This window comes from Fukomys damarensis, unplaced genomic scaffold, assembly GCF_012274545.1.
Source record: "Fukomys damarensis isolate Sample0158 unplaced genomic scaffold, DMR_v1.0_HiC HiC_scaffold_7, whole genome shotgun sequence".
In the NCBI taxonomy this organism is placed as follows: domain Eukaryota; kingdom Metazoa; phylum Chordata; class Mammalia; order Rodentia; family Bathyergidae; genus Fukomys; species Fukomys damarensis.
The window spans coordinates 20,917,032-20,935,605 of record NW_022900919.1 but is presented as its reverse complement, the minus strand read 5'-3'; the positions used below and the strand labels follow the sequence as shown (position 1 = coordinate 20,935,605).

Genomic DNA, 18,574 nt, shown 5'->3' with positions numbered 1-18,574 from the left:
ATGAAATGTCTAGGAGCCGGCCCGGCTACGCAGTCCTGTAAATCCCAGCGCTGAGGTCGCAAGTTCGAGTCCATCCTGGGAGGATGGAACCTGAGCGAGACTATCTCGAAATTTAAAAATAAATGTTAAAGGGCGGGAGATGTAGCCTAGTAGCAGAGCGCCCATTGGTTCAATGGCCAGTAACAGGGGGAAGTCTACTTCCAACTGGATCAATCTAGCAGCTCGTCTGGAGCCTGGCCGCCTCTCTCACCTCACCTTCCCCAGCTTTGCCCAGACTGACGCTGAGAAAATATTTCTTAAATGAACGCGTTGCTTTTTGAGCCTTCTGCGCTAAGCTCTGAACTTTTCCAGAACAGGGACATGGCTGACTCCATCTTCCGTCATCAGGGCCCTACCGAAGAAGTGGTTCCTGCCCTGGATAATGTCACAGGTGTGCTGGGGATGTCAAACATTCACTGTGGCGCATGGAGCCACGCGCTGGGGAGAAGCCAAATTTTTCTGTCAGTTCCACAGGTTTTTATGGCGTGTCTGTGTGCCCCAGTACTGTGGAGGGAGGCTGAAGGGACACTAAAGGTAGTTCAAATACAATCTCTCCAGCTCTCCATTTTAGAGACAAGGAAGCAGACCCAGGAAGGGACCTTTAGGTCCACTACAGTCGGACCACACCAGCACCCCAGCTCCTGAAGACCTTTTGAAGGAGACACCGCTGGCCTGCGGCCTGTGTGTGGGGCCAGATATGGAGGGAGGACAGCTGCCCTGCCCGAGGAACCCATGCCTTGTGGTGCGGTGACCTGTCCCTCCCACCTTCCTAGATCCTCTGAGTATCATCTTTAGCTGAGGTAATCTATTTTCCCCAAACTATTTTTATATATTATTTTAGCTAATATGACTTGATAATCTGTTTTAAATATCTTTTTGCATATTCTTCACCATATGTCTTTTACTATATTTGCTTTGTATTGTCTTATCCTGTGTAGTTGTTTCCTACTTAATTTGGCTTTTCAAAAGTGCTTCTAATTATAAAAGTAATTTTTTTTCATTTTGTGAGAAAGGGTAAGTTTGTGTCTTCTTAGAAAAGATTTTTTTTTTAAACAAGCTAAAAATATACACCAAACGTAACAATAGTTGTGCTAGGGTGCCCGGCTGGTTTGTTTGTGTTATGGTTCTTTTGTAGTGTTTTTTTCTAAGCCAAATAGCATACATTACTATTATGATAAATAGGATATATTTTAAAAGGAAGATAAATATGATTCTTACAAAATAGATACTATCAAAAGAAGAAAGTAAAATAACTCGAGACAAACTGTTCCTATTTTGTGTGTGTGTTTGTGTGTGTGTGTGTGTGTGTGTGTGTGTGTGTGTGTGTGTGTGAGTGAGTGTATGGGAATGATGTTTTAGTCCAGCCTGGCTGCTGTGGTAATTCCACATCTGGTGAGAGCCTGCTTCCTGGTGTGTAGATAACTTCTTTTACTGATTCTTCACAAGACAGGAAGGTACAAGGGAGACCCCAGGGACAGCCTTTATAAGAACACCCGTCTCATTCACAAGGGTTCCACCTTCATGACTGATGCTTCACAGATGGTGCATTTCCAAATACCTCACAATGATGTATTGAATTTGGGGTCTGTGGTATATGTGTATTTGTGTGATAGTTAATTTTAATGTATTCAGTTTGACTGGGCCTCGGGGTTCCCAGATATTTGGTCCAACATTATTCTGGCTGTGTCTACGAAAGTGTTGCTGAATGAGATTAACATTTGACTCCGTAAAGTGGGCGTGGTGGTGCACATACTTGGGAGGCTGAGGCAGGAGAATCACCAGGAGTTTGCCTATTGCTATTTGTGGCTAGAAATAGCTTTCGTTACCGTCTGGCTTGGGTGTCCAGCTGGCAAAGCCCGGCTGCAGAAGGAGCAGGGTGGCCTGGGGGTGGGGCACGCAGAGGTCACCCAGGAGGAAGCCTGCTGAACAGGGATTTGGTTTTCTAGCAGAATTTCAGGTCTTCTGATTTAAGAAGCATCTATGGACCCTTCAGTCCGCAGGCAAGTTTTTGTATAGTCATGTTCTTCTCATGCAAATTGTATAATTAGAAACTCTCAGGTTTCTGCTACTATGTTAATGCAAAATCTTTCTTTAGATAAGAAGGGATATCATGGTAAATTGCAGATGTTTAAATCACACCTAACAGCATAAATGTTTTCTGTGCTTTTGTCAGCAAGGGTCAGCACGGATGTTCTTTTACTGAACATGGGGTGGTGCCAGATGCCAGAGTTTCTCATAAAATTCAGGCGAGCCCAGTGATCCTTACTGTGTGTGTTGGGCAAGTTCAGTGCCCAGATTTTTTGATGGAGCAGTTTGGAATCCTGGTTGTTGTTGGCGTCTGGAGTATTGGGTTGATAAATATTTTATTTTAATCTGTACCACACATGCCTACAAAAGTCATGCATTGATTCAAACACTCAAAATCAGCTTGTTCTGCAGATAGGCTACTCCTGCCAAGGGTTGCTGGGCCTGCACTGTGCCTGTAAGGCTGATTGGAACTGTTTTGCTTTTCTATTCAGCTAACATCTTAAAGCAAGTTTTGTTTGTTTGTTTGTTTGTTTTTAGCTGTAGCTCAGGAATTACAAGGGGGTACATGGCTGAATTTCTACAATTATATACAAAATTATGTCCCTTTCTGTTATAGAGAGGTTTGAGCAGATTCTCAACAAGAACATGACCAATAGAAGGTTAAAAAGCATTCTGAAGGAAATTGCTAATTAAAACACAGGAATGCTTCTCCTGTATAAAGACTAAGCAAACATCTTTTTTTTAAAACTGCTACTTCATGGTACAGAGGTGCAGTAGTCCGCTCAATATGTTCGTTGTGGATAGCAATCTGTTACTTCATTAAACCTGCCTGACTTTCATACTTTATAAAATGACAATTTATTCTTGGTGTTTCTTTCTTCCCAAATTCTGCTTCTGTTAAGAAAGTGAAAGAGTGTAGGCGCTGAGGAGAAGCATAATGAGAAGTGTGTGTGTGAACTGTGGGCTGCTTGGGCACCAGGCACGTGGACGAGTCTGTGTTTGTGTGTTCAAAGGGCAAATGTGCGTGAACAAAAGCAAATGTGGGCACGTGTGTGTCCTGGAACCCGTATGCCTGGGCTTTCACCTTGTCCTCGTCGGCGTCTTCTCCAGAGGTTGCTGGCTGATTCACTTTCCAGCCAATAGCTGGAAGGTTTTCTCATGACAGTTTGGTGGGGGATACAGAATTCTGGTTCTTTTTCTTTTGGAAATGTAGGTGCGATTTTCCTGTGGGTGTATGATTTAGCAAAAACCTGGGTTTGGATGCAAGCTCTTCACCCACTGGCTGTGTGGGCAGCACCCAGCCCAGGGCTAGGTGCGAAGTGGGTGTGGAGATCCTTGTCGGATGGACAAGCCCCTTGCCCTCATGAGAACTCAGTTTTGCTATCCTAGAATCCGGAGTGCCAATCTCTGCCTTGGGCCCCTGAAAGCTCCTGCTGTGGAAGAGCCGGAACCTGAAGCTGTTTCTGCCCAATTGCAAGGCTGTCGTGTTTTGGTGCCTTTTCCCATCCTCAGCTGCTCTCAGGAGACAGATGTTCTCACAACAGACACAGATGATCCCACACTGCTGCAGCCACCATGGGCTGTGCCTGCCTGGTCCTCAGCTTTCATGGGGGACCAGGCAGGAGGCTTCTCAACTGGCCCAGGTGGGAGATGCCTATTCTAGTAATGGTAACAATGTGTAGCAAGACCAATATGAGCAGCAGGTAACATTTGCTAGGGATTTGCTTTGAGCCATGTGTTCTGCTAAGCATTTTACACACTAATTTCATTGAAAGGCCAATCTTGTGAGCTAGACACTGTATGGCCCACAGAAGTGAAGCCTAGGGAGGTGACTTCCCTGAAGCCATGCTGCTAGGATGCAGCAAAGACAGAACACAAAGGCAGGACCATGTAGATCCCAAGGACAGCAATGGGGAGTGGTATCTAGAGGATCAAGACATGGAGGCAGAATCAGCAGAAGTAATCACTCATTAGATCAGGTGTTATGAAAGATCAGTGAAACCAGGCTCTACTTTGGGGCCAGAGGACGTGGGCATCACATTATTTTTAATGGACAATAGGAATGTTATGGGCCTCATGGGGGATACCATGGCTGCACATAGACGAAGAAGTAGTAGGTGGGGAAGGACAGAGGACTCTCGGCAGAAAGAGCGAGCAGAGCCAAGGCCCAGGGTAGAACCATACGGAAGACACAGGAGGGGTCAGAGGGACAAAAGCTGCCCCCTAGAGATGCTGTGGCTGCCTGGGGAGTGTGGAGGGGGGAATTGTCCAAGGGAGACCTCCAAAGGCAGGCTGCATGGACTCAGCACTTCTGCCTGGGTGGCACAGCACAGTGCTTGGCCATATGTTTGGCAGAGACACTGCAAGGACAGTCACATGATACGTAGGCAGCAGACCAGGAACAGGTGTTTTTGAGGAAAACTTTTGACCACAGGGTGGCAATGGGTGTGATCTTGGAGCCACAGAGAGAAGCAGTGTGACTTCAGCTGATGTGAACAGAGCTCGTGCTATAAGGAGGGAGCTGTCTCCTGGGTCCCAGGAGAGGAAAGGTGGTGTTTCTGAGAAAATGTGCCCCAGCCCAGTTGGAGTAATAATCACCTGTTTGCCCACCTGGGGCCTCCTCAGGAACGGAGACTGTGTCCCAGATTCATTATGCCCCCAACACCTAGCGCCACCCATGCCCTTAACCCACACCTCACCAGCCCTGTGAACAGTTGGTGCTGGAGCAGTGAGTGATGCCCGGAGCCACAGCCCAGTATACAGGGACCAGCCAGAGTCACAGGGCTCCTCAGTTTCCCCAGGTGACCTTTGTGCAAAGGCAGACATCCCATGTCATTAGCCACTAGCTTTGTGATGTTGCCTCAGAAGCTACCTTCCTTCATCCCATCTCCCCAGCCAGGTCCCATGGATGGTCCAGGCAGGTGTGGGCCAGGGCACAGTGGAGCTGGCACCCTGCAGACCAAGCCTGCATGATGAAAGTGTTCTGGAATTGGATAGTGGTAATAAATATACAACTCTGTGAATGCACTAAAAACTACTAAACTGAATATTTGAAAAAAGTGAATTTTAAAACCTGTGGCACTTACCTGTAATCCCAGCACTTTGGGAAGCTGAGGCAGCAGGATTGCAAATTCAAGCCCAACCTGGGCAATATAGCAACTTAGTGAGATTCTGTCTCAAAATGAATAAAAAGGATCAGAGGTGTAACAGCGCAAAGGCCCTGAGATCAATCCTCAGTAATGAAAAAAAGAAGCGTGAACTTTAAATAAACTTCTTTTTTCTTTTTTTGAGACAGTCTCTTTAAGTAGTTTAGGCTGGTCTTGAACTCACTAAGTAGCCCAGACTGGCCTTGAACTAGGTGATCCTCCTGTGTCAGCTGGGATTACAGGCATGCACCACCACCACCACGCCCAGCAGTAAATTATATCATTTTTGCGGGGAGGGTACCAGGGATTGAACTCGGGACTTTGCATTTGCGAGCCAGGTGGCAGAACCACTGAGCTAAAACCCCGGCCCCTAGTAAATCATATCTTAATAAAGCTATTATTTTATAAAGTGTAAAATAGTTGGAAAAATGTACTTTTTGGCAAATCATAAATATTTACATTTGAAAACAAAATAATTTCATAACCTCTTTTAATTTATTCAAGAACCAATACTGTAACAATGTGATACCTATCCTTCATCTAATATTTTAAAAATGTAAAAACAAACTCATATAATGTTAGAAATTTTATGTTACTCTTTTTTTCTCCTTGAACTTGTTTTTCCATTTTACTTCTCAGTAGAATTTTGTCCTAATAATGTTTTTTTTCTAAATTGGGAAAGTCATTTATTGATCATCTATGATATTTCTTTACAAAAAATACTCATATATAACTTGATATTTAAATTTCTTACTTTCCTGGATTCTTACGTCTCTAAATAGTATGCTTTTTCTTTCTGAATTAAGTTACTAATATAATTTTAGTCTTATATAAAACAGCATAAATACATTACAAATTTTAATAAATTTTTATTTTTGAAGCAGGGTCTCACTGCATAGTTCAGGCTGGCATTGAACTCCTGTTAATCCTCCTGCCTCAGCCTCCTAAGCATTGGGATTACAGGCCTGCACTAGCATACGCAGCTGATAATTATTTTGAAAACATATTTACTAATGAGATGGATGAGGATTTTCTTCTTTTTTTTTAAACTCATGTATCCGTGGATGAAAATTACATGTTCTGTAATACAGTGGGATTTAGAGTGAATTGTCTTGCTGGCTTTCACTTTGTAGTTGAAAGCCCAAGTGATCTTATTCACCTATATAAGTAAATGGAAATAAAGCAGTTGATAGAGCACTGTCAACTCAATCCTTTGAACTTTCTGAAATTTATGCCAAAATTATATGGTAATCTATCACAAAAAATTATTTTAACACTATATCAGCTGACAACTTGACTAGGTCCTTTTTCATTTTTCTTGGAAGCAGAGAACTAGAAGCCACTTAACTTGAAAAATGTTTTTCTTACCCCATCATTAATGTCACTCACTTTCTGTGTTGTTACCAACCCTTCAAATTGCCCTTTCCTTTAGTCAGCCCAGAGGTCTCTTAAATTCTCCAGCAATGAACTCTTACAGTGCAGTGTAATATCCAGGACCAGTGAGGAGAGTGGTTGTATTTTGTAATAGAAGAGTAATAGTGGAAAGAAAATCTGCATGGAGCTTCAGATGCTGGCTCATTCCTAAGCAGAGCAGCTCTGGGAAAGATTAAACGTGAGGTTGAACATCAGGAAACTGATAGCTTTAAAAACTGTCCATATCCACGAGCTCTTGCGAAGTGTCATGTACACACCACACAGTCTAAACGCTACCCTTTGAAGGAGCTTGAAGGTGAACAAAGGAGAGAAAGTGGTAGCAAGAGGGGAGAGCCGGATGAACAGAAGTTACTTTTAGGCTGGGATAATGTATGTTACAAATGTTTCCAAAACCTGCTGGCTTAAAAAATAAATATTTATCATCTTGCATGGTTTATGAGGTCAAGAATGTAGAACACGGTGATAATGGCTCAGGGTGTGGTGAGCACTGTGCCCTGGTCCTCCCAGCACATCTTGTATACAACAATGCTTTCATCTCCCTTGCTCACCTGCCAGCCAGCCTTGGTTCATCTGTGTCTCTCTGGTTTTCTTCCTTGTCCAGCAACTGTGCACCAGCTCTGGCCAGGTCACCTCTGTCTGCCCTGTCCTGGGGTTTCAGTTACAACCTCTTCAGTGAGAGCTGAGCCCCCTTTCCCGCAGGCTGTGGGAAAGATCCTCAGGTGCATCCTTTGTGAGGATCTTTCCTTCAGCCTCCAGGTATCCTTCAGAGTTCTCTGACATCATAGTTGCTGTGCTTAATACTTGTAGCTTAATACTTCTCTGTGGTAAATTGTCTTTCTCCACTGCTACAACTTTAGCTCTCAGCATACTTTCAATGCCAAGAATCTAACCTTCAGTTTGCTATCCTAGTAAAAAGCTGAGGATTGGGAAGTTAATTAATTCTAAGAACTTTGAGGGCTTGGTATATTATTTCATAGGAAATGTCATTTTGTTGCATAGAAAAGAGTGCAAAGACTTGGAAATTCTTAGAAAGCTTGTCATAATGAATATATAAAAATAATTGAGATAGTTGATATGCTATATGCAGAAGATACAAATAGATAAAAAGGATAGAAAAAAATTACCCACCAAGAAAAGCCCAGGAATGTATAGCTTCAAAAGTGAATTCTGCCAAACATTTAAAGAAAAATTCATGCCAGTCTTTACAAACTCTTCCAAGAAATGGAAGCAGAAAACGTTTCCCAACTCATTCTATGAGGCATGTTACCCCAGTACCAACACCAGAGAAGAATCACAGAGAAAAAAAAAAACTACCAAAAAAATGTTAACATCATGACCAGGTGGGACTTATCTAGGAATGCAAGATTGCTTTAACCATGCATTTAACAATAAATTCTTAAATACAGCACCAAAAGTATATAAGCACAAAAAGAAAAATACTAGATAAATTGGATTTCACCAAAATTAAAATCACTTGTTCTTCAATGGACATTATGAAGAAAATGAAAAGGCAACCTCCAGAATGAGGTCGAAATATTTGTAAGCCATGTACCTAGAGGCACTACTGTTCAGAATATATAAAAATCTCTTACAACTCAACTATAAACAGAAAATAGCACAATTTTAAAGTAGACAAAATATTGTATACACATTTCTGTAAAGAAGATATAAAAATCATCAATAAATACATAAAAGATACTTGACATCATCATTTATCAATGAAATGCAGCTCAAAACCATAACGAGATACCACTTTAAAACCTACCAGGATGAATGTGATCAAAAAGTCAGATAATAGCAAGTGCTGACAAGGATATGGACAAGTCAGAGCCTTCAGTGGTGCAGCAACTTTGAAAACTTGCTTGGAAATTCTTCAGAAAGTTAAATATAAAGTCACCATTTGACCCAATAATCCCACCCTTAGGGAAAATCTCCCTCCCTACCCCCTCCTCTCAGTGATGAAAACATATATCCATAAAAAAATTGCACATAAAAGTTTTAGCATCATTATAATAAACGCCCAAATGAAATGGGAAACCATCCAAAGCAACTGATCAACAATAAACAAAATATGATGCTATATATCCAAAAAACTTTCTAGCCCCCAAAAGGAATGAAGTATTGACATGTGCTAAATTCACGGGCCTTGAAAACCTGCTAAATGGAAAATGCCAGTCACAAAAGACCCTCTATTATGTGATCCCACTTATATGACATACACAAACAAAATCAATAGATTGCAGAAAGTAGATTCTTGGTTGCTTAGAGCTTGGGGAAAAGGGTAATGTGGGCAGTAATAGCTAAAGGGCTTCTTTTTGAGATAATGAAAATGTTCTAAAATTGGCTGTGATGATCACTGTACATATATGTGAATATAATAAAGACCACTGAAGTATAGACTGTTGTTGGATGGCAGATGTCAGTGGGAAATGTGTCTTCTATGTAATGTGGTAATGGATTTTAGAAGGCACCTGAAATATCCGGTCCATCATGTTCCCTGTAGTTGGATGTCATCAAACCTCAATCAGCTGGCTGCCACATAGACTAAGGCTTAAATCTTAATAACAGTGTAAACTTGCACAAGAAACTCTCTGTGAGCCAGTTTGCTCATCTGCAAAAGGAATATAATAGCAGTACCTACCACATAGGATGTATGTGAGATTAATTAGTATATATTTTCATAGAAAGAGCATACAGTAAGCACACAATTCATTATAGCTTCTGTGACTATCATTGTATTTACTACTGCTACCATTATTTCTTTCTAGATTTTACATTAAAATAGTGGCATCATATTTTATACACAATAAAAATTCTCTTTATTTTCAGCATCTTTTATAGTCTTTTCCCAAGTTCTCATATCCTCTCTATAGATATTTTAAAAGCTATTTTATAGTCTATATAGTGTACTTATCCTAGTCGACTTAACTATTCTAATCATTAAGACTTTTGAAAAAAATATTTTTGCTAATATAAAAGATGTGATGGAAACTCCATAGAAAAATAATTTTTTCCTATATTTTGGATTTTCCTTCAAAGTTGCACAAGATGATGCCGAATTTGCTTTCCAGAAGTGTAGAACCACTTTACATCCCAACCAGCAGTGTACCAGAGTGTCACATAACTGTGCCCTTAGCCAGCTTTGAGTGAGATTTTATTTTATTATTTTACAGTGGACCCTTGAGTTATGACCAGCCTGACATGCAAACAACTTGGGTCATGAAGAGAATTTTAGTTTTAATTTACAAAGTCTAGAATTACAACTCCAATGCCAGCCACGTGTGCTTGCAGATGGTCTCAGATACAGATTTACCCTTAAAGAGTTCTGGAAGGAACCTTATAGCATCCTTTCCTGTGTGGGGTTAATTGAGAAATCTTAGGCCAGTGTCTAAGGACACTGAGATCTGCCTGTACACAGGAGAGGGGCTTTCAAGATTGTGTAGGGGAGCCTCAGCCTTCAGTTTACCAAGTTGAGTTACAAATCAGCCCTCAGGAACAAATTGAGTTCATAAATCAAATATCCAGTTTACTTATCTCTTTGATAAACTTGTATCTTTGAACATGTCGAGCATGTACTGTGTCCCTGAGTTATGCCTCCACCCTAGGTATCTTTTTTTTTTCTTTTTTTCAGTACCAGGGATCGAACTTGGGCCCTGTGTGCTTGTGAGGCAGGCTGCGGAACCACTGAGCCAAACCCCCAGCCCTTGGATATCATTTTTATTTTCTAAAATATTTCCAAACTGCAAAGGCAAAATGACATCTCATTTATTTGTTCTATTACTCAAAAGTATAAATAATTTTCCAAATACTTTGCACAACTAATATCATGAAAAAGTAATTGTCTTACAAACTATCCTTGTATATTCATCTTTTGGGATCATAACTTTTTTTTGCAGAAGTATTCTTTTTTAATGGATTTTATTAGTATATTTTTGTTGTACATAACATTTACATTCCTCGTGGAGAATTGATGTATGTACCTAATACCTCTTAGTCCTTTTTTTATCCCCTTTCCCTCCCTTCTCTCACCCTTCTATCCACCTGATCACATTCCTTTTTCTTTTTTTTTCGGGGGAGGTATATGTTTGCAGTATATAATGTTTACATTCCTTGTGTGAAGATTCATTAAAAAACAAACTAGAAATTCCAGTTGATCCAGTTATTCCCTTTCTAGGTATCTTTCTGAAAGAGTTAGACACATCATGTTATAATGGTACATGCATACCCATGTTTATAGCAGCACAGCTCTAATAGAACTTGGAATCTTGGAAGTGGCCTACATGTCCATCAACAGTTGAACGGATAAAGAAAATGTGGTATTTACACACAAAGGAGTACTACTCTGTCATAAAGAAAGATAAACATAAGTAGAAAGTATTATTTAAAGACCTTCCCTCTTTGGGCTGAGACGAGATCATAACTTTTTAATGAATTCATACACTTTTAAAAATTAATTGCCTCTGATTCTTCCCATTATTTTGTTTACATTTCAGGTTTGTCCTTGTTGTTGTTTTAATGTATAGGAGGAATGTTTTGTTAGTTAAATTGACCTTTCTCTCCTAATTTTTCTCTTTAAGCTTAAAAAGCCCAGAGAAAATACCTTTCATTTCAAGTGGTTCAACATAAAACTGAACTTCTCAGAGAAATTTTTAAAATTTATGAATGAGAAGAACCTGATCTCATGACCTTCTCAGGAACTGATATTTTCCATCTTTTTGCATTCTAGAACCCTGTAAATTCACTATTTAGCATCCAGCAGGGGTCTTTCTTGTACACTGGTGCTTCCTGGGCCTCCTAGAATCACCATGGAGGAGGAGGTGGAGGAGGAGCCCAGGCTACACAGGTCCACAGCTCCCAAGGACTTCCACTTTTATCACATGGATCTGTATGACTCTGAAGACAGACTACAGAGCTTCCCAGAAGAAAACACTAGACCGAGGAGAGAAATAGTGCAAGCTGAGGGTGGGCCAGGGCAGGCAGGGGAAGGCCAAGCTCAAAGAGACCTCCAAGAAGAAGTAGATGAACTCGTCCATTTATATGGACTAGAGGATGACCATGAGTTAGGGGACGAGTTTGTTGATGAAGACAGAATGGGGACGTCAGTGTATCCTCCTTATGGACTGAAGAGGAAAGAGCCGGCCAGGGAGCAGAGAGACTGGAGACTTGGCAGAGGAGAAGATGAGGCTGAGGACCAGGGCTATGCAGGGTGGGGCATGGCCAGCCAGAGCCAGGCCTTGCGGGAAGCCTACGGGTATACACATGGCCGTGCCAGCGAGGAGTACGAATGCTACGTCATCCCAGAGGAGGAGGATGAGGAAGAAGCTGCTGATGTCTTCTGTGTCACGTGTAGAACCCCAATCAGAGGTGTTGAGAAGGACTTTGATGAGCACAAGGAGCACGAAGTAACTCCACTCAGTAAAGCCTTGGAGAGCGCCAAGGTAACAGGCTTCCTGGGGGCTTTGTTTAGGAGTCACACTGTTGTTTCAAGGGGATGGCAGGGAAGCGATCTCAATGCCATCTCCAAAGGAGACAGAGCAAGGGTGGCATTGACTTCTTCTCTGTGATGCTCTGTTGGACAGGATGAAATTCACAAAAACATGTACAAGTTGGAGCAGCAGATTATCGAGATGGAAAATTTTGCAAGTCACTTGGAGGAGGTTTTCATCACTGTGGAGGTAAGACCGTGTTGGCGACCTCAGACACAAGGCTTCCCTTTGCAAGCAGCCAGTCCTAGTGTGTGTTAGAGAACCCATTTCCTTCTCATGTGAGCTGTCACAGACGTGCTCTGTCCCCTCACCCTTTCTCAAACCGCCACAGCAGCAGGGCACGTGCCTGTAGCACACCCTGTGTTCTGTGTCCTATGGGTAGGGAGCCTGTGTCTTCTTCCCGCACACCCCAGTCCCATGCTGAGGGATGTGTTGCCACAGGCATTTTATACATGTTTGTTGCATGAATAAATGAGGCAGAAACTTTGCAAGCAGAGTCCTCGTCCTCCTCTTTCTTGGGCTCCTTTTCCTCCTCATGCCCCGTACCCAAATTGCCACTTGTTTGTGGCTCGAACCTTCTTTGTTCTAACAATGATTGCTTCATAGCGGTATCACCCAGCTAGAGAAGAGTGAATATCTGAGCTCAACTGTTAGTCACTCTCTGGTCACTGGGACAAAGTACCTAACACTCACCGTTAAGTGACAGGAGGTTTATTTTTAGCTCATGATTTTTCGAGGATTTAATCCATGGTAGGCTGGTGGAGGCAGCGTGGTGGAAGGGCCTGGAGGAAGAAAGGTGCTCACCTTGTGACAGCAAAGAAGCGGAAAAGAGGAGCCAAGGACAAGAAGACCCCCTTCTGGTCACGTCCCCAGTGACCTCCTCCAGCCACTCCCCACCTCCTAACAGCACATTCAGCTACTGAACTCATCCATGGGTGAATCCTCTGACGAGCTTAGCGTCCATGATCCAATCTCCTTCCACACACATCAGACCCTAGGGGGCGTGTTTTAGATCTAACCCATAGCAAATACCAGTTTCTAGTTGTTTTCTGCGACACCATGCTCGTTCTGCCAGGTACTGCTTCTTAAACACAGGCATACATAAGCTGTGTGCATGGGCCACAAAAATCAGTGTCATTGTCTCCATCTAGTTAGCCACTTTACAGACTTGCTAAGAGATCAGTAAGACTTTAAAGTTCCCAGGTTGGAAGGGGCCTCCTCTCCCTCGAGGCCCTTCACCCTCCTCACCATGCCCTGAGGATGAGTGTGGGCCAGGACTTCTGAGCTAGAACCTGCTGCTCTGTCTCTCTGCCCGCTGGTGGATGCACAACGCCAGGCCACCATCTGTCCCAGACCAGCCTCCATGAAGCTCTGCCAATGCCCATCTTGGTTTTGCCAAGTGTTCTTTCACTCAGCTGTTACCTGTTCCTCATAAGGAGGCTTCCTCGGGGTATAGCCTGGTGGGTATATAGCACATGACTGTGACCTTCCAGATGAGGTAGCTCAGGACTGAGGCCCTCCTACTGTTTGTGCGCTCTGCTTCTGTAATGCAGCCTCAGAAACACCTCATAGGAATTGACAAGGCCCTAGGCCCTTTCCCTTGAAGCTAGAACTTCTTAATACTCAACCTTAAAGAGAGCTATCACACTGGTCCCTATAGAAGGCAGAGAAGGGGCAAAGCCTCCCCTTCCGAGCAAAGGTGGTAGTGGGAGGGTTAAGAATGCAACAGCCAGCATACAACTCCTCACACTCTGTTCTGTTGGTGTTACCGTTTGGATTTTCTTTTATTCCTTTTGTGGTGCAGAGGATGGAATCAAGTGCTTCGCACATTCTGACAAGTGCTCTGCTACTGAGCTACATCTCCAGACCTCTTTATTTTGAGACAAGGTCTTCCTACATCTCCCAGGCAGGCCTTGAACTTGTGATCCTCCTGCCTCAGCCTCCTGAGTGGCTAGGATTACAAGTGTGCACCACCATACCCAGCTTGGTTTGGGTCTTAAATACCCCCCGCAAAGTGCATGTGTTGAAGTCTTGGTCCTCTGCTGGTGGCACTTTTAGGAGATGGTGGAAACTTGAGGTGGGACCTCATTGGCCCCTGCAGTGGTCTTGGCCCTTTCCCTTCTCTCCCTGTTTTCTGGGTGCCATGAGGTGAGCAATTTTCTCTACTGTCTGCTTCCACCATGATTTTCTCCCTCATCACAGACCCAAAATTAGCCAGACCAAGAGTCAAAGGACTTAAACCATCTTATGGCTTTAGTCAGATGTCCCCTCACCAAAGCCTCATATAGTCATAGGTGGGGCTCTTTGGAGGTGGCCAGATCTAGCGTGTGTGCTTCTGGGCTTGAGAATGTGATTCATGGTGAGGTGCTAGGATTGAGGTTGCCCCACCCTGGGTGTGAGTGCTACATGCACTAAGGGTGGGTAGCCTGAATAAGATATAAGGGAAAGAGAGTTACTGTCACTTGTTGCTTGCTACTTGCTGCCTTCTGCCTGCTATGGACTGTTTTTCCTCTGCCACGCCACCCTGCCTTGGAGCCAGTGACGACAGACTGAAACCTTTACAAACTGTGAGCCAAATAAACTTTCCTCCTTTAACTTTGGGTGTCAGGTATTTTGTCTCAGCAACAAGAAAAAGTAACCTAGATAAACCATGAGCTAAAATAAATCTTTTCTCAGGTTAAATTGATACTTCTCAGGTATTTTGCCAAAGTAATAGAAAGCCAACACAGCCAGTTACTTTTTATTTTTTTGGTACCAGGGATCGAACTCGGGACCTTGTGCTTGCGAGGCAGGTGCAGTGCCACTGAGCTAAATCCCTGGCCCCAGCTTACTTTTCCTTCTTTTTTTTTTGGAGGTGGGTAGTACTGGGGATTGAACCCAGGGTCTTTGCACTAAGCTATACCTCCAGCCCTTTTTTATTTTAAGACAAGGTCTTTCTAAGTCACTAAGTTGCTCAGGCTGGGCTCCAACTTGTGATCCTCCTGCCTCAGCCTCCCAAAGTGCTGGGATTTCAGGGGTGCACCATTCTGCCTAGCCCAGCCTACTCTTAGATCAAAGTACCTTCATCCTCAGTGAAGATTCTGAGGCCAACATTTTATGCTGTGCACTGGAGAGTCATCTATTGCTTTCCCTTCTCACCACTCTGAGTAATTCTTATGTATATACTAGGTGTTTAATTATAACTCTGAATGATGTGTAAGAGCCTCTTCTTTAGAACTGTCCTTATCATCTGATGAAGATGACTCATTCAAAATCCACAGAGTTCCCCTGGGCTTCTCATATAAATAATGAAGAGCAGAAATAGCTATGCTCTACTTATTATTCCTCATGTCATTGTTCTGGACTAAACACTAGTACCAAATGAAGCACCTCCCTGCTTGCTCCTCGCATTTTCTCACTATTAGGCTATACCACCTGGCTCCAACATAAATGGCCCTCATCTTCCTCTATTTGGTATGACCCTAGGTGATGCAACCTGGCTTTCCTGTGAGGAGCATTCTAAGGAGTTGTGAACTCAGAAGGGAATGATATGTGGGAACCTCTCAGGACAAACATTTCCACTTTAAAATGGAAGATTTCCATGACAGTCTTATTTATCATTGATGAGCTCCTTGGCTGGTTGTCATGGTGATGATGGGAGGTAGCTAAAACTGGGAGAGAATTTCAAAACGCTGCTAGGAGATACAGCTGTGATTTTTGCTAAGATCATTTCTGAGGAGCTGAGACAGAGACTCCTCTGACCTGGTTCCCTCAGCATTCATGCTGGCATCCTGGGAGAGACAAGATGACATGGAGGGGCTGAAACACCCCTGGGGAGATATGTATTCATGCCTCTGGTGATCCTAGTCCCATATTACATGCACTGAAATGATGACTGAGCTCAACTATCTTGCAGGAGCATTTTGGAAGACAAGAACAAAACTTCGAGTCACATTACAATGAGATCTTGGAAACACTTGCCCAAAAATATGAAGAAAAAATACAAGCTCTAGGAGAGAAAAAGAAAGAGAAGCTGGAGGCCCTGTATGCACAACTGGTCAGTTGTGGGGAAAACCTGGATACCTGCAAAGAACTGATGGAAACCATAGAGGAGATGTGTCATGAGGAGAAGGTTGATTTCTTAAAGGTCAGTAATGAGACAAAATGAAACGTAAAGAACAAAAATGAAATCATGAGCCAAAATGACAGTTAGGGAAGGTCAGGTCGTCCTCTCTCCCCCTGGGGTGTTGAAATTGAGCTTTATGGTTGGCATCCACTTGAGGCCTCCAAACATTCACAACAGAGGAAGTCGTGGCCCTGTCATTCTACAGGGCTTTGTCCTGAGTGGCTATAGGCTTCTGCACAGCTGACCCTTTCCTACCACCCCCACTGAGGCAGCACCCTTTTCTGGAGATCTGTCACATCATCTTGGCGCTCAGCACAGATAGTGCCCTGAGCGTTTTTGGGCCACTCAGCCTCTTAGTGCTCTGAGGAGAAAGTTGTTCAGGCTAAAAAGTAAATAAATAAATAAAACAAACAAACAAAAACCCCCCTAAACTAAAATTTCCCGGTTACAGGGGCAGCCGTGATAAATCTTACTTCATAAACTTAGACATGCACCCCAAAACTCCATTTCTTAATTTCTTCAAGTCAAATTAAATCTGACCCAAGCCCCATGTAGCTGGGCTGTGAGAATTTCAGTCTCAGTCAGAGCTGGAGACCCCTTCAGCCACAAGGTTCCGTAGGACTATGGGGCAGATGTGGTGTCCAGAATGTGGGGGAGGAGCTTCCAGCTCCAGAAGCTTCCAGGCTGCTGTGTGTTAACCCCAGATTGTCTTGGCCAACAGCAGCTCCTCAAAGTCCAACTGCACTGCCTTCCTGCCACACTTGCACAAGGGATGGTGGCTAAAGCAGAGCAATCTGCAGGCACCATGAGAGCCATTCACACTCATGCCTCTTGTGAGGTTCTCAGAGACACGACCCAGAATGGGAAGGGGGGGGTGACACCATGAAGGTATTCTTCTCACCATTGTTTGTGATGGCAAAATTTGGAAACCACCAAAATGCCCAACAATAGAGGAATGGTAAAGCAAACAGTGGAGTTTCTATTCAATGAACTGCTTGCAGTCTTTCAAATCAGTGGTCCAAAGATGGTCTGTGACATGGGAAAGGCTCACCCTTGTGAATGGGAAAAGCCATAGTGCAGAAGGAAATGCACAGACACAGGATGGTTTTGTGAATATGTGCATACAGCTGATCTTTCCCTTTTCCTACTTTCCATTGTATGTTTACATACAAAATTTATTTCCAGAGTCAACATTTTCTCCTTTTCTCTTCCTTCGTAGGATGCAGTGGCCATGACTGACAGGTAAAACTTCTGCTCTGACACACATTTTCTGCTCTGAACTTCTGGACTCAGTTCTGCTGGGGTCTATGCTTCTGGTTTCAGCTTCTGGGTCTTATCCTCTATGTAAAGTAGCATTGGCTTCAAAATGGTGGCGTGGTGCCACAAGGAACCTCTAGAATTTAATCTCAGAGTTTCAGGGCCGGAAGGGAGCCCAGCCAGTAAACTTGTGGCCAGGTCTCCACAAGCCTCTCCTTGTACCAGGAGAAGCTGGGACCTAGAATGAACCCCAGTACCCCACAGCTGTTCTAGGGCCATGGAGCTGCAGAAATCATGCATAGTTTAGAGGCAGACAGACAGAGGTTCTCACCCTGCTACCCCTGTACCCTGGGCAGATTCAACCACATTCCTTGTTTACACACAAGGTCAGTTTTATGATAAGCTTCTAAGAAATATCTACAAAGCAACGAGTACGTTGAAACTTAGTATTCTAAGGGATAAACACATGGATTTTGGCAAAAGTCAATCTGGTTCCAGATCCTGGTTTTGTCACTTAGAAACCTTGCCATTGCCAGGAGATCTGAAGCCCAGAGACCAGAATCTTGAGGGCGCTCCAGGATCCTGTCTGAGCCCTCCGTACATCTTAGAGCCTGGGGTGCTTTGGGTGAGGGAGTTTCCAAGTTATCCCCAGAGGGATCCTGCACAGGTGGGGAGCAGTCGTCCTCCCAGCCACCCTCTGACACAGCCCTTTCCTTTCATACATGCAGCCAGCAGTATGTTAGGATGGGAAATCTCAGCAAAGAGGGCTCTCCATTCACTACCAGTGACACGGCACCCAGAGACACCCTAGGAAGCGCACCCCTGCGTTCATGCCACTGTGTCTTTGTATACACACAGGCTCGGGAAATTCTTGAAAACAAAAACAGATGTGGAAATCTCTGCCCAGCCTGACTTTGAAGACCAGACCTTGGACTTCTCTGATGTGGAACAGCTGATGGGTTCCATGAACACCATTCCCGGTGTGTATCCCACCTGTGGGCTACCTTGACAGCAAGCTCAGGTCTCCAGGAGCCCGTGTGTGTGTGTGTGTGTGTGTGTGTGTGTGTGTGTGTGTGTGT

The 18,574-nt window shown here is 43.6% G+C and overlaps 1 protein-coding gene across 4 annotated transcripts in view; it reads left to right on the top strand.

Moving 5' to 3' along the window:
- The first annotated feature begins 6 nt into the window (after nucleotides 1-6).
- Nucleotides 7-18,574, top strand: part of Fsd2 (fibronectin type III and SPRY domain containing 2) — a 44,893-nt gene continuing 26,325 nt past the window's right edge. For 3 of the 4 annotated variants that reach the window (XM_010621158.2, XM_010621156.2, XM_033761110.1), the window contains exons 1-6: nucleotides 7-839; nucleotides 11,225-12,085; nucleotides 12,227-12,322; nucleotides 16,029-16,259; nucleotides 17,458-17,480; nucleotides 18,354-18,475. In XM_010621158.2, coding sequence (XP_010619460.1) covers nucleotides 11,453-12,085; nucleotides 12,227-12,322; nucleotides 16,029-16,259; nucleotides 17,458-17,480; nucleotides 18,354-18,475 — 1,105 coding nt within the window. In that variant the 5' untranslated portion in view covers nucleotides 7-839; nucleotides 11,225-11,452. The remainder of the gene's footprint in view (nucleotides 840-11,224; nucleotides 12,086-12,226; nucleotides 12,323-16,028; nucleotides 16,260-17,457; nucleotides 17,481-18,353; nucleotides 18,476-18,574) is intronic. The other variant, XM_010621157.2, reaches the window with a different exon arrangement.